The sequence below is a fragment of the Petaurus breviceps genome, unplaced genomic scaffold (genome assembly GCF_028583685.1).
Source record: "Petaurus breviceps papuanus isolate PSGF00001 unplaced genomic scaffold, PetGlider_PUasm1.0 76, whole genome shotgun sequence".
NCBI classification, from domain to species: Eukaryota; Metazoa; Chordata; class Mammalia; order Diprotodontia; family Petauridae; genus Petaurus; species Petaurus breviceps.
In genome coordinates this window covers 772,186-786,150 of record NW_027186473.1, presented here as the reverse complement: position 1 = coordinate 786,150, position 13,965 = coordinate 772,186, and the positions used below count along the sequence as shown (strand labels likewise).

General features: G+C 37.4%; 1 protein-coding gene across 8 annotated transcripts in view; it reads left to right on the top strand.

Annotated features, from left to right (window-relative positions):
- APBB2 (amyloid beta precursor protein binding family B member 2) overlaps positions 1-13,965 on the top strand; it is a 420,856-nt gene that overhangs the window by 270,975 nt on the left and 135,916 nt on the right. For 7 of the 8 annotated variants that reach the window (XM_069105116.1, XM_069105115.1, XM_069105114.1 and 4 more), the window contains 4 exons: positions 6,948-7,156; positions 12,294-12,356; positions 12,780-12,865; positions 12,963-13,023. In XM_069105116.1, coding sequence (XP_068961217.1) covers positions 6,948-7,156; positions 12,294-12,356; positions 12,780-12,865; positions 12,963-13,023 — 419 coding nt within the window. The remainder of the gene's footprint in view (positions 1-6,947; positions 7,157-12,293; positions 12,357-12,779; positions 12,866-12,962; positions 13,024-13,965) is intronic. The other variant, XM_069105119.1, reaches the window with a different exon arrangement.

Below are 13,965 nucleotides of genomic sequence, written 5' to 3'. Positions count from 1 at the left end.
CATCCCTATAGATTAACAGAATGCCTGGCACATAGTAGGCACTTAATAAATGCTTGTTGACTTTACTCTGACAAAAATATGAAGCTTTTAATGTGCTTTCACACTTAGGTACAAGCCCTCCCTCAGATATGTACTGTCTCTGTGACTCTGGGCAAGTTACTTAACCTTAAAGTTCTCTAAACAACTCTGTAAGACTATTTGTTTTTGTTTGGGGGTTTGTTTGTTTTTTGGAGGGGGGAAGGCAATTGGGGTTAAGTGACTTGCCCAAGGTCACACAGCTAGTAAGTGTGTCAAGTTTCTGACGTCAGCTTTGAGCTCAGGTCCTCCTGACTCCAGGGCTGGTGCTCTATTCACTGTGCCACCTAGCTGCCCCTGTAAGATGATTTGTTGTTGAGAAAATGGTGTCCTGCGTTGTTAGGCGTTTATTTACCTAGTTGTTCCCTATACTAATGAAATCACTAATCTAGTCCCCATCCTGTCTCCATCAGTGTTGAGCTTTACAATTTTAAAGGGTTTTCCTCCCAAACACCCTTATGAAGGCATATTATTCTCATTTTATAGATGAGGAGAACTGGACTCAAAGAGGTTTTGACTTAGCCAAGGTTGTATGGCTAGTGTGTGTCAGACTCCTGCTCATCTTCTGAATATGGTGTTTTCTTTCCACACTATACCAGGCTGCCTTCCAAATAACAAGAATAGTAATGACTGGGGTGGCTAGGTGGTGCAGTGAATAGAGTGCTGGCCCTGGAGTCAGGAGGACCTGACTTCAAATCTGGCCTCAGACACTTAACACAAAAACTAGCCATGTGACCTTGGGCAAGTCACTTAAACCCAATTGCCCTCCAAAAAGCCAAAAAAAAAAAAAAAAGGAATAGTAATGACTACTCATATAGCGCTTTAAAGATTATAAAGCACTATCCTCATTAAAACAAAACCAAAACCAACCCTGGTGGATAGGTAATAAAATGAATGAATAAATATTTATTAAGCACTCAATTAGTACTATACTGTGCTAATTAAGCATTGGAAATTCAAATACAGATGCACAGACAAGTCTTGTTATCCCCATGTAGTTCATGCTTGATAAATATTTTTTCTTCAATGTTGAATGAGTGATGCATGGAAACTTTATTTTTTAATTATTGTAAAAGGAAAATCATTCTAATCGGGAATAAGGACTTCCCTACCTTCTTAAACAGAGTATGCTAAACACAACTTCATTTCTCTCACCCCTTTCCCTTTTTGAATCCTTTGAAATAACTGATGCAGCAAGATCCTGGAAAGGGTGGGTGAGAATAGGTTCAAGAAAGCAGATTAGCCTGGACAAAAGGAGGTGGGACACTTCTTCCTCCAATACATGGCAAATGGAAGAGAGGATGGGTGAAGATGCAGGCACATTTTGAAGTGTTAAGGAGTCTCCAGACAGACATTTTGAAGAGGAAATGAGGGAAAATGTAAAAGTTTACACCAAATGACTTCTGTCTTCTCAGTACAATTGAAGGTGAGATTATTTCTGAGTAGGGAAGCATTTCCTACATTATTGTACTTTGTTTTTTATATTTATCATAATAAATACTATATGTATATATGTGCTTCTAGAAACTTCGAGTATTAGTACTTTTAAAAATTGATACAAAATTTAAAAGGATTATTCATATATTTTAATATAATATTTAGCAATATATCCTTTTGAATATTTTATATGCTGTTTGTCTAACCTATTTTTCATTGTTATCTTATTTGGCCAACTATGACATCATAGATTTGGCCATCTGACATTTTGAGATACAGAATAGGTGGGTGATTTTTAATTCATGTTGATCTCTGGTTATTTCTCTTATCTGGAGATTTAAATTTCATTATGCATTGGTTTCATGGTTCCTTTTCTGCTCTGAAGGAGCTTGTTTTTCAGTCTGCTATTCAAACCATCATATCCAACTGTCATTTAATTTGATTTAGGGCACTGTGGCCTTTTGATCTTTTACTTAGAAATCTTTGCACTTCTTTCTTTGTCCATTACTTAACCTGCCAAAGCTTTTAACTTGACCAAGGAGCTTATGAATTATCAATGCTTATACCATGAGACCTGCTGGACAAAGTGAAGCAAATTAGGGATATAGTGAGTAAAACGTTCAGTTCGATGTGGAGCATGACTTCTTTCCCTTTGAGGTGAGGAGCTGGTGCCATAGAATCTCTACTCTTTTCTCTTAACACGTAGGAATATTAAAGTGAAATCCTTAGAGGCTTACACTTGACTTCCGTGAGGGAAATTCTTTCTGAACCATGTACCCATAGAGTAAAAGAATAGCTGGGAAATACAGTTCCTTTTCTCTTTGTCCAGGGAAATGGCTGAAGTCAAGGTTGCTCATTTCCTTCACATTTCCCTCTTCCTTTTCCTTTCTGTGCCCTCTCCTCAAATCTAAGATTGAACTCATTAGGAATATTCTCTACTTCTAATGATTTAACTCTTCAGGTATTCTGAGAAAAAATGCCTCCAGAAGCATCATAGTGTAGTGTATGGAGAGCTTGTTTTGGATCACTGTCTTATATAGGACATTTGAAGCACATTATGTGCATTTTCACATCTGGGACTGCAAAAAAAGCAACAAGAAACGCCGAACCAAACCCTGAGAAGTAGGTATTACAGATACTGTCTTCATTTTTTCCGATGAGGAATGAGTTAAATATTGTAATGTAGATCTCGTCATAAAATAATACTCTTCAAACTTTTGTCCAAGTTAGTGAAACCACATTGGCCTTTTCCCTAAGTTGTTAATGATTTCTCACTGTGGGCAGGAATATCCAGCTGTGATGCACACATGCTAATTCTCCAGCTGTTTTATACAACAGGGATAAATGAATGATATTGGAGACTTTAGAAGCTTCAGAGGTTTTTGCAGATGCCTGCATTCTGTTTTGTACCCAGGTTTCCAAGCTGTGTTACACACCTAAAGGGAGGGTTCTAACCATAGGTGATAAGATTATACTAAGCTTTTCCTGGAAGGTCTCCATTTTTCTTTCCTTCCCCCATTTGGAATACCAAAGAAAACCCCCAACTGATCTAATAAACAAAAAAACCTAATGAACATAACCACATGTTTGTTTCAAGTTGTTTCTGCAAATTTTGGGTGACTTAAAATTATTTAATCTTGCTTAATTTCCTGAGGAAAAAAATTTCCATGATAATTTGAGACACATGGCAATTCTGCTGTTGCCAAGTTTAAACTAGAAAACTGAATGCTGATGTCAAGTGATTGCATGAATACACATCTGTCCCCATAGTCTTGGTGAAGTTTAATCAACATCTTTGTTTGGTTCCTTTTTGTCTTGTTGTGCGGTGGTAATAGCTCCTGTGTTGCCTGCCCACATAATGTGATGACATTTGCACATGAAGATAAAGGAACATAAACACATTTTAATTTCAATAGCATTTTCAAATTGGCTGCAAGCTTTTGCTGCAGAGCTCTGTACCTTGTACTTAGAGTAAAGTGATTCCCACAGTTAAGAGTTTGGTCTTGTCAGTTTCACTAGCTATTGAAATTCTTCCCACCTGCCTTCAGGGTCCCCCAATTCCACCTCTCCCTTTCCCCATTTTCTCTGCACTGTTCAATTCAGCTAATGTTTATGAGGTGTCTAATATTGCAAGATACAACACTAGGGGCTGAGGTGCCCCCCAAAATATGAATAGATCCTGTCTTCATGGAGCATACATTCTATGGTGAAGATACAAGATGGTGTCACCTTCTACAGGAATCCTTTGCCAATCTCCATTACTTAATTCTAGCGTCTTCTCTCCATTGATTATTTCCTATTTATCCTGTATTTAACTTGTTTCCATATGGGTGTTTATATGTTATCTTCTCTATTAGATTTGAACTCCTCGAGGGCAGAGACTGCCTTTCTTAGCCCAGCAGTAAGCACAGAGCCTGGTACATTGTTGGTGCTTACTAAATGTGTATTTGCTGACTCATTTACTCCCATACCTGAATTTAAACGTGAAGTAGACAGAATAATACAATGTGATTTCAGAAGAGGGAGATTGTTACCTAAGGGCATTCATAAAGCCCTCCTGTGTGGGGTGGCCCCTGAGGTGTGCCTTAAAGGAATTACAAAGGATGAAAGAAGGGAGGTATATATCACAAATAGGGGAGCTTCTCATGCAGAAACGCAAGGTGGGAGATGAATTGTAATATAATGGAAAAAAAAACTAGAAGGCCAGTGTGGATGGTAGGGGGGATAATGGGAAATAACTAAAGAAAGGTCGGTGGAAGTCATATCATGGAAGCTCTTAAATGCCAAAGTGTGACAAGTTCAGAACTATGCTTTAAGAATATCCATTTGAAGACTCTGTAGAAGGGAGATTAGTCTGAAAGAAGGGAGAGCCATTCAGAAACCATTGCAGAAGACCAGGTGAGAGGTGATGAAAGCTTGTACTAGGTTAGAGAGGAGAGGGATGGGAACAAGCATTACTTAGCCTACTTTGTGCGAAGAACTGTGCTAAGCCCTTCACAAATAGTAACTAATTTTCTCCTCACAACAATCATAGGAAACAGGTGCTGTTATTATTCCAGTTTTCATAGATGGGAGACTGAGGCAGATAGAGGCTAAGTAGCTTGCTCCAGGGTCACATAGCTGGTAAGTGTCTGAGGCAGGATTTGAAGTCCAGTGTTCCTAACTGCACTGTGCCACTTAGCAGAATAGAGAGAAGGTAGCAAATATAAGAGATGTTTATGAAGTATGGTCAAGTGGACTTGACAACTGATTGCATTTGGGGAATGAGGATGCATGAAGGACACTAGTACCTTCTGTATTGTTAGGCATTTAACTCACAATGCCTCCAAAAGCCCAAGAACACAATTAAGGAAAAAAAATATTTGACCACTATAATGAGCTCCTCATCAGCATGGAGTGAGCTGGTCTCTATCATATAAGTTAGTCTGAATGTCAGCCTTTTGTCTTTTTGTGATAATTTCAGCTCACATATGTTACACCAAAAGCTCCAGGCTGCCAGTGGACAGTGATGTATAGGTAGCACCATTTTATAGTAAAGTAGAATTTTCAGACATAGTCAAGGGTCTATAAGGGCCTGCAATGGCCTCAGACCAGTTTGCCAGTCTACCATTATTGAGAGGCTCCTGGGTGCAGGTCAGTCTTCAGGACAGCAGAGAGAGCCCCCCCCCCAAAAAAAAAATTCCTTCCTGATAGGACCTTAAAAATTAAGGGGAAAGATAAGACAAATACCAGTAAAAGACATTTTGGTAAACCAAAAAGATAGAAATGTGGAAACAAAACCAGGATAATTCATTTGTGTGCTCTAGACAAGATTTAAAAACTTACCTCTTCTTGCATTTGAATAGGATGCCTGTCCTGTCTGTGTTACTGCCTTCTAGGGCAGGGTCATGTAGCTTTATTGGGTTATGGAGCTCCTTGGGAACCTACTGAAGTCTATAGATCTTTTCTCAGAATCACTTTTTTGTTTTGTTTTGTTTTTTGGAGGGGGAAGGCAGGGCAATTGGGGTTAAGTGACTTGCACAAGGTCACACAACTAGTAAGTGTTAAGTGTCTGAGGTCGAATTTGAACTCAGGTTCTCCTAACTCCAGGGCTGGTGCTCTATCACTTTCTTAATTTATCACCTTCTTAATTACCTAAAATAAATACATAGGATTACAAAGGAAACCAATTACATTGAAATACACAACACATTTTTTTTTAAGTTCTTGGATCCCAGGTTAACAACTCCTGACTCAGGGCTCTTATTGAAACATATGCAACTGGATATATCACAGAATACATGTGCTGTGAAAAGTACAGTTTCTGGCATGAAAATATTTGTTCATTTAAGATTGTAGGATCATAGATTTAGATGGAATGGTCTTGAGCGTCATCTAGTCCATCCCTAAAGGTCAGGGACCGTCTTTTGTCTATCCTTGTATTCCCTGTGTTTATCAGGGTACCTAACACATAGTAGGTGCTCAATAAATATTAGTTGGCTAACTGAACCACTTGAGGTTTTTTTTTTCTTCTGATGAGGAAACAGGCCCACAAAAGTGAAATGATCTGCCTAAAGTCACCCAGGTCATGAGTTGCAGTGTTGGAACTCAAACCCAGGTTCTCTGATTCCAACTCCAGTATATCCAAAAACATGATAGTGTCCCTCACTGTGGCCCTCTGCCTATTTTCCCCTAGGTGACTGTGCTTTGCCAACACATAGGCCTGACTTTCTACCTGAGCATTTGCAAATTAATATGTAGTCATATGTAATATGTAGTATGTATGTACAGTATCCTACTGCATAAGAAATGCAATATCAACCGAATATATTAGCATGGTTGTTTAATGTGTTCAATGTGTCATTTACACTGAAAATAAGTAAAGACTTATAAATTGTTCACATTTCAGTTGCTTCCCATAGCATTACCATGGTTGTAATATAGCTCCATCCTATCCAACAACAAGATCCTGATTTTAAACTCAGTAAATTATGAAAACCTCCCTTTTGGCTTTATGTCTTAACATTCATTGTCAAGTTGAAGTGAGCACATGTATGTGTCTGTGTGACTTGTACTTTGTTGAGTTATTTAATTAAAATTCTAGCTCATAGGTTTCATATTGATTGACATGATACTTGGAATACCCTGAGCTTTTTGGTTCTAGTTATATACAAAACGACTAGAGCGCAAGACAGATGTTTCAGATCTTAAGTGCCCTCTTATGGCTATCCATCTCTCCTTCTTTCTCCACGTTTGACTTCTATCTTCAGATAGTTTCTCTAAACTGACTTGTTTTCCCAGGATGACAAGTTTTTTCTGTTCTGGATACCTGGTCGATAGGCTTACCAGATGTACACCTGACATCTAGAATTACCTCTACTGTTACTAAAGCTGGAAGGGCATAATGTGCTTTGTCCCTTTCAATAAACCTACTTTCATTTTCTTCTACTTCCCAGTGGACATATGGAGTGATCATTCATTTCAAACGGATCCTGATTTGCCACCTGGATGGAAAAAGATCTGTGATATTGCCGGGATTTATTACTGGCACATACCAACAGGAACAACGCAGTGGGAACGCCCTGTGTCCATCCCAGCAGAGCTTCAGGGCTCCAGAAAAGGGTCCCTTAGTTCTGTAACTCCATCTCCCACCCCAGAGAATGAGGTAAATCTTTTAAATAGTTTATTCTCTTGACAATAACATAGCATATCTCTTTTAACCAGTCGCTCCTATTCCAACAGGTCATTGAGGTAAGCTTTAGTTAGAATATATATTGGATTTAAAGTGTGAATAGTATTCCCTTTTTGTGAATGAAATTAGTGTCCATTTTCCATAGTTTTTGTTCTTAATGACTCTTAGTCTTAGTAACAGATACAATAAGTATGATAAAGTGATTATTTCCCTAGAGTGTTATTCTACTCTGCACATACAAACTGCATTTAATGTTTACACACCAAATAAAGTTTCTTAGCTAGATATTTTGTAATTACTGTGACCCTTATCAATCTTTGGTTGATAGGGATAGTGGGTGGAATCAGTCAATTCAATAACATTTAAGATTCTTCAAATGCCTAATTTTCACCAAAACATCAAAAATCCTGAGTATTTTGCAATGGTAGAACTGAAATTATTTTGTCAATAATTTTTTTTTTACTAGTATCATAACCTTTTAGCATTCAACTTCTGCTTGGTCCTTAAGGAAAATATGTGAAGATTTTTTTTAATCTTTAAATGATACAAACTTTAAAAATGACTAAAATACTACTAAGAGAGGCATGGCAGTATAGAAACTGGAGAAATAGCTTTGAAATCCAGAAGACCTTGAAGACAGGAAAGTTTCGTTTTAATATTTCCAGCACCTTGGACAGTACCTGGCACAGAACAGGTGTTTAGTAAATGCTTGCAATCACTACTACCAATACCCTTGTGTTATTAGACTGACAGAGTCCTGAGTCTGTCTTTTTACCACCATACAAGGTTGGCATTCTTCAAAAAGTCTCCAGAAAAGGGCGTCATCTAGCTTCCCTTGGCAACAAGGTTCAGACTATAATTACAGTTGGATGTTAGACATTCTCTTCTTAACCAAATCTGTATAATCTCTAATTTGTATCAAGAAATATTAGAAACTCAGTCACTTGAGGGAAATAGTAATGGCTAGAATTTATATAGTACTTTAAGGTTTGTAAAATGCATTACATATATTATCTCATTTGATCCTCTTTACATTTACAACCTTGTGAGGTAGGTGCTGTTATCCTCATTTCACAGATGAGGAAACTCATGCTGGTTGAGGTCAAGTGATTTGCCCAGGGTCACACAGTTGGTAAGTGTCTGTGGCTTGATTTGAACTCAAGTCTTCCTGACTCCAGGTCCAGCCCCTAGCTGCACAGGAAAAGTTAGGAGGGAAATTGAATTCTAAAACAAGGCACATTGGTAATATATACTCCAATATTTCCATGAATTTTTGAAGCTCAGTGAAATACAGGACACAAGGATTCCTTGCCAATATGTTAGTTCTACATTTCACATTCAGAAGTTTATTTTGAAAGTGTTGATGATTTTCCTACTGCACATTCAAAAAGCATTTGGGGAAGTTTATAAGCTGAACATGAAAGGTTTGTTGCTGAAATCTGATGTGCAGTTTCTTCCCTAAGCAGTTTGTATGAAATGATTCCCATAAATGACTTGGATTCTGAGTTTTAGAAGCAGAGAAGAAGGAAAATGACATAGAATGTCTCTAGCCTTCCTTTTTTTTTTACCCCAGACATTTATTTGTTAATTTTTTTTTAACTGAAAATATTTCTTTGATTTATGAAGTAGAATTATTTTGGAAGAGAAGGGTGATCAGTTTTATGTTACACATCTCCATTTTCCTCAGCATCTTAACCACTGCTTAGTATTAGGTTACTGTGTTATTATATTAATATAATGGTATTCCAACAGCCTGAAATTGTGCCTCAGTGAGTTTCCAAAGTACTCCTAGGAAGTGCCCTTATCTAGGCACTAGAAAAGATAAAAGCTATTGATTTCTTATGTTAGAGAGGGGGTGATGCCATCAGATATAGCACATGGAACTCCAATATCAATGTGCCAAAGGATTATTATTTCATTTTTAGAAGATTTATGGCCCAGATGGGAGTGGAAATTTACTTAGAGTTTTTAGAATCTTAGAATTGGATGGATCTTAGAAAGTAACTAATCCAGCTCCCTCACTTTTCAGATGAGGAAACTGAATTCTGGAAAACTCCAACAGCTTACTCATATTGTTGTGTATAAAACTTATGTAGTGAGTGAGGAGTAGAGGCAGGCCTAGAATGCAGGGCTCCTGCCTCCTAATCCAGAGCTCATTTTACTACTCTTCTATGGCTGCCTCTCCTGTTAAGAGGAAATTGACAGAATTGACAGGGAAAAAAAAAACAGAATTGTTATTCTGTTCACTAGTCTGCTTCTTACTATTTCTCTGAATTATATTTATACAATCTACTACCCTGTTCCACGTTCGCCCAATAAAATGTGAGGAGTGCCAAAAGGTGTCAGGGAGGAAGTATAATAGCATGAGTGAAATGTCCCATAGAATTGCATCTGTACTGTAGGTATTTACAATGGCTGAGCCTGGCATTCAGAGAATACTGCCTTATGCCATGGAGACTGTGAAGAGGGCTCTATCTAGCCTTAGCAGACTCTTTTATCCTAGGAACAGAAGGAGGGAGACTTTTAGATTCATAAACATTTATCAAATCATTTACCAGGTCAGTGCAACAATCTTTTTTTTTAAGTCACATTTCTGAATTGTGATAGTAGTGAGTATATTTGGTTCATGAAAATCCCTTCTAAGACTTCCAAAGGAAGAAAAAATTAATCTTATTTAAAAAGTGCCTTAGAGTTCCTTTATAACATTGTCTTTGCCAGCAGATGGGAATCCAGTATGGAGACACACTTGAGTGTAGCACTGATTCTTTAGTGATCAACATTATAGAAAGGTTCTAGTGTATGTCTGTGTGTATACATGTGTGTATATATATATATATATATATATATATATGCATATGTGTCTATATACAAATATGTGTGAGGCCTTTATATGCAAAGTACTATTCTAAAAGAATAAATTATATTATTAGGCAGTTAGATGGTACAGTGGATAGAGAACTGGAGCTAAGGTTAAGAATACCTGAATTCAAATTCAGCCTCAGACACTTCGTAGCTTTGTGACCCTGGGCAAGTCACTTAACCTCTATTTACCTCAGTTTCCTCATTTTTAAAATGGAGATATGATAGCACTACCCCCCCCCCCGAGCTGTTGTGAGAATCAAATAAGATAATACTTATAATAGCACAGTGCCTGACACATAGTCAGTGCTTAATAAATGCTTTTTTCCTTTCCCTCCACCTCTTAGGGAAAGAACTTTGAAATTATTTCTAATGATTTGTTCCAAGAAGATCTCTTCCACCCCAAACCACTCTTAGAACTAAGAGCTCTGGCTCTGGAGTTAGTGGAAGTAGGTTAAAATCCTGCCTCTGACACTTACCCATATTACCTTGGACAAGTCCCTTAGCCTCCTTGATTTTTTTTTTGTTTCTACAACTTTTGTTTCTCCATTCTATCTTATTCCCTCTTGCTTTTTATACTAGTCTTTGAAATTATCATTACTGCATTCATTTTTGCCTCTTTTCAAAAGCACATTACTTTCTCAGTCAGATTAATCATTTGGCATCTTTCAAAATTTAGCTTGTCACTTGCATATTTTTCATATTTAAAAACTGATGATATTTTTGACATCTTAATATTTTCTTATTTAAATAGTAGTATTAAGTTTGAAATTTTTCAAGCCATGGTCAGTAAGGCATTTTCATGTTTGCTCAGTAAATGCTTCTTAAGGATGTCAGAACATTTAAGATATTTCCTCTTTGTGAGTCGCCCCTTCCTCCATCCTCCCCCTCTTTTAGAAAGTTCAATTTCAGAAAATAAATATAGTAATTAGAATTCTTCCATGCTTTAAAGAGTTGCATATTCTTGGTGCCTAATCAAAATTAAGGAACAAAAATTTAAAAAGCTTGTTGAATTGAATGGTACAAGCTTGATAATAGATTTATGTCCCATATAATCCTGAATTTATGCTTCCTTCAGATTAAAGAATGTTGATTTTAGCAGTTTTACCTTTCAGGACCTTTTTTTAAAAAATCACAATTTCTTATACCCTTGAAAATGTATAATCCTAGTTATTTTTAATGCTATAAAGAGAAAAAAATCCCCTTTTTATTTTAATAAAATTTTATCAGAAAGGCTCATTGTTTATTGAGCACTTAGTGAGGTAGATTTTTTGTGTGTGATAAATCTGGTTCTGGGGATTTTAAAGGGTACAAATTCATCAAAGTGTCCACAGGTTTTGTTATTTTCTACTATTTCTGTTAAGTCTTAAAGAAAACATCTGAGTATTTGTTCGGTTTAGTGGAAGGCAAAAACATTGGGTGTTTCTGAGTTTTGAAAAGGAAGGAGGTGTTTGGATTGAAGCAGCTGTCGTAACAGTTTTCTTGACAAATCATTGCTTCTTGCTTTGTACTGTGCTCTAAGGAAATAATTTCATAACCAAAAAATGTTTTAAGCCATGAAAGCCTGTTGTATTGCATGAAGATAGTGCTTTTTATGAGTTGAAGGAAGCTGCATTATATTATTTACAGCTATTTTTGTTGCACTGAGTTGCAGTGAGAAGTCTGTTTGTGTTCCTTACTAATCACCTTTTCCCCTTCATTGTCTTTTTTTCTTCCTTTAATGTGAAAATAAGTTGACCTCAGTATTCTGTTTATTTTTACCTAAGTGTTGCCAAAACTCCTTACAGCATATTTTAAAAGGCTCATCATTAATGCCTACCCTACTCCCCAATTAAGATTCTGTTTTATAAAGAGTAAGTTTGATGGAGGCTTAGACAGGTATAGCATTCATACTCAGAAACATTGTGTTTGATTTTGAGATCACATTTAGAAAATATCTTCATTGTCTGTTTCTAATACATGTGGACTTTTCCCTTGTTCCAATCATTTGTTTTGGTAAGTAGTTGTAGAACCATTTTCCCCTCCTGCCCTTTCCTCTCCCCTCCCTCCCACCGTCCCCCCATTCTAGTTAAATTCCTCTCCAGCTGCCATTCTAGAATTGACTAACTAGTTAAAGTTAGAGTTGATCTGTTCCCTAACTCATCCTGTGAATATCAATGCTAACAACAGTGTCTTGTGTTTTTTTTGTTCTTTTTTTTTTAATTTTATTTTATCAATGTGCTTCTTCCTATGTGAATAATTACATGTCTAGAAACAGCCATGGAGTGATTTTGCTGTTCTGAATGGGGGAAAGATTAATAGTGACATTTGGAAGGCAAGTATATTGTCAGATTTTAGAACATTTAATATTGTATATTTTTTCCTTTTTTTAATTTTTGCATGGCTGTGGCTGTATATTTTTCTTCTTTGTGAATACCATTCATATTACAGGGATAGAATGATTGGGGTTCTTGCTAGGGATGTATAGCTCACAAACATGTTGCCTTTGTCTGATTTTTTCTTCTTTCAATGAATTCAGTCTGAATTCCACAGAGCAAATGTGTTATAAGAACCAGGTGCTTGCACTGAATGACCATCTAATAGTCTGACTACCCTCTGCATGCTTTTGCCTACCTTAGCTCAGCATATACTATATGCTTCTATGCAGGGATGATGGTTTTTCCATCTGCCATTAGAGGTATTAGTAGTAGAAAGGCCACTTAATTCTATAATAATGAATTCCAGCTTTTTCTCCTAGGATTTGCATGCAGCCACAGTTAACCCAGATCCCAGTTTAAAAGAGTTTGAAGGAGCAACCTTACGCTATGCATCTTTGAAACTCAGGTAGGGTAGCGGAAGGTTCTACTTGAACCGTGTTTTAGCTGTGTCTGTAGCTAGAACTTAGAGTGCTGAACCCAATGGGCCTTTTTTTCTTTTACAGACATGCCCCCCAAGCTGATGATGATGATTCATGTAGTATCAACAGTGACCCAGAAGCCAAGGTGAGTAGAAAAATCTACTTTCATCAGAATTTCTACATTCCGAATTGTAGAGTCCTTCATCTTCCCTCATTTTATATGTTATAATTTTACAGTTTTCTATAATTTTATAGTAAGGATGGCTTCACATTAGCTGTGCAGAAGTAGACACAGAGTTGATGCGATGGATTAACCACAGCTATTTCATATTCCAATCTTCCCAAAACATGACTCTGTTTCCTTTCAGGACACCCTTCATGTCTGTGTCCTCCTTGCATGTCCACACTGGGAGTGGCAGCATTTCAATGGGCAACACTGATTGGCAGGATCTTAAAATTTCACGGGAAGTCAAGGGCCAACTAGTCCAAGCTGGAGCAATGCAGGAAGTCCTCTCTAGCATGCAGAACCAGTCAGCAGTCATTGTGGCTTTCCCTGATGAGGTCCTGGTCTGGTGGGAAGGAACCTTTTGCCTCCTAAGGCAGCCTTGTTCCACTTTTGAGCAGCTCTGATAAGTTCTTACTTACAGTGACCTTCTGTAGGTTATGTACCATGCTAGGAGCTGGAGAGAAAAAGATAAACAGTGGTATACTTCCTGCCCTCAGGGAGCTTTCCAGTTCAGTATAGATGGACTGAAATAACAAGAATGAGATTAAATACAAATTGGAAGAGAGATTTAGCTGTAGCCAAGGAATGAGAAAATCACTTCTAGTTGAAGGAATTTGAGATGGCTTCCTGAGTCAGGTAGTACCAGCTCTGAGCCCTGAAAGAACAAATCCTGACAGTAAATAAGGTTCCCTCTTTATGCCTTTTATGACAGTTGGTGGTGTAGTAGATTGAATGCTGGGCCTAAAGTTGGGAAGATCTGAATTCAGATCCAACCTTAGATGCTTAACAGCTGTGTGACTAGGCAAGAAACTTAAACTTGCCTGCCTCAGTTTCCTTAAACTAAAAAATGGGGACAATAAC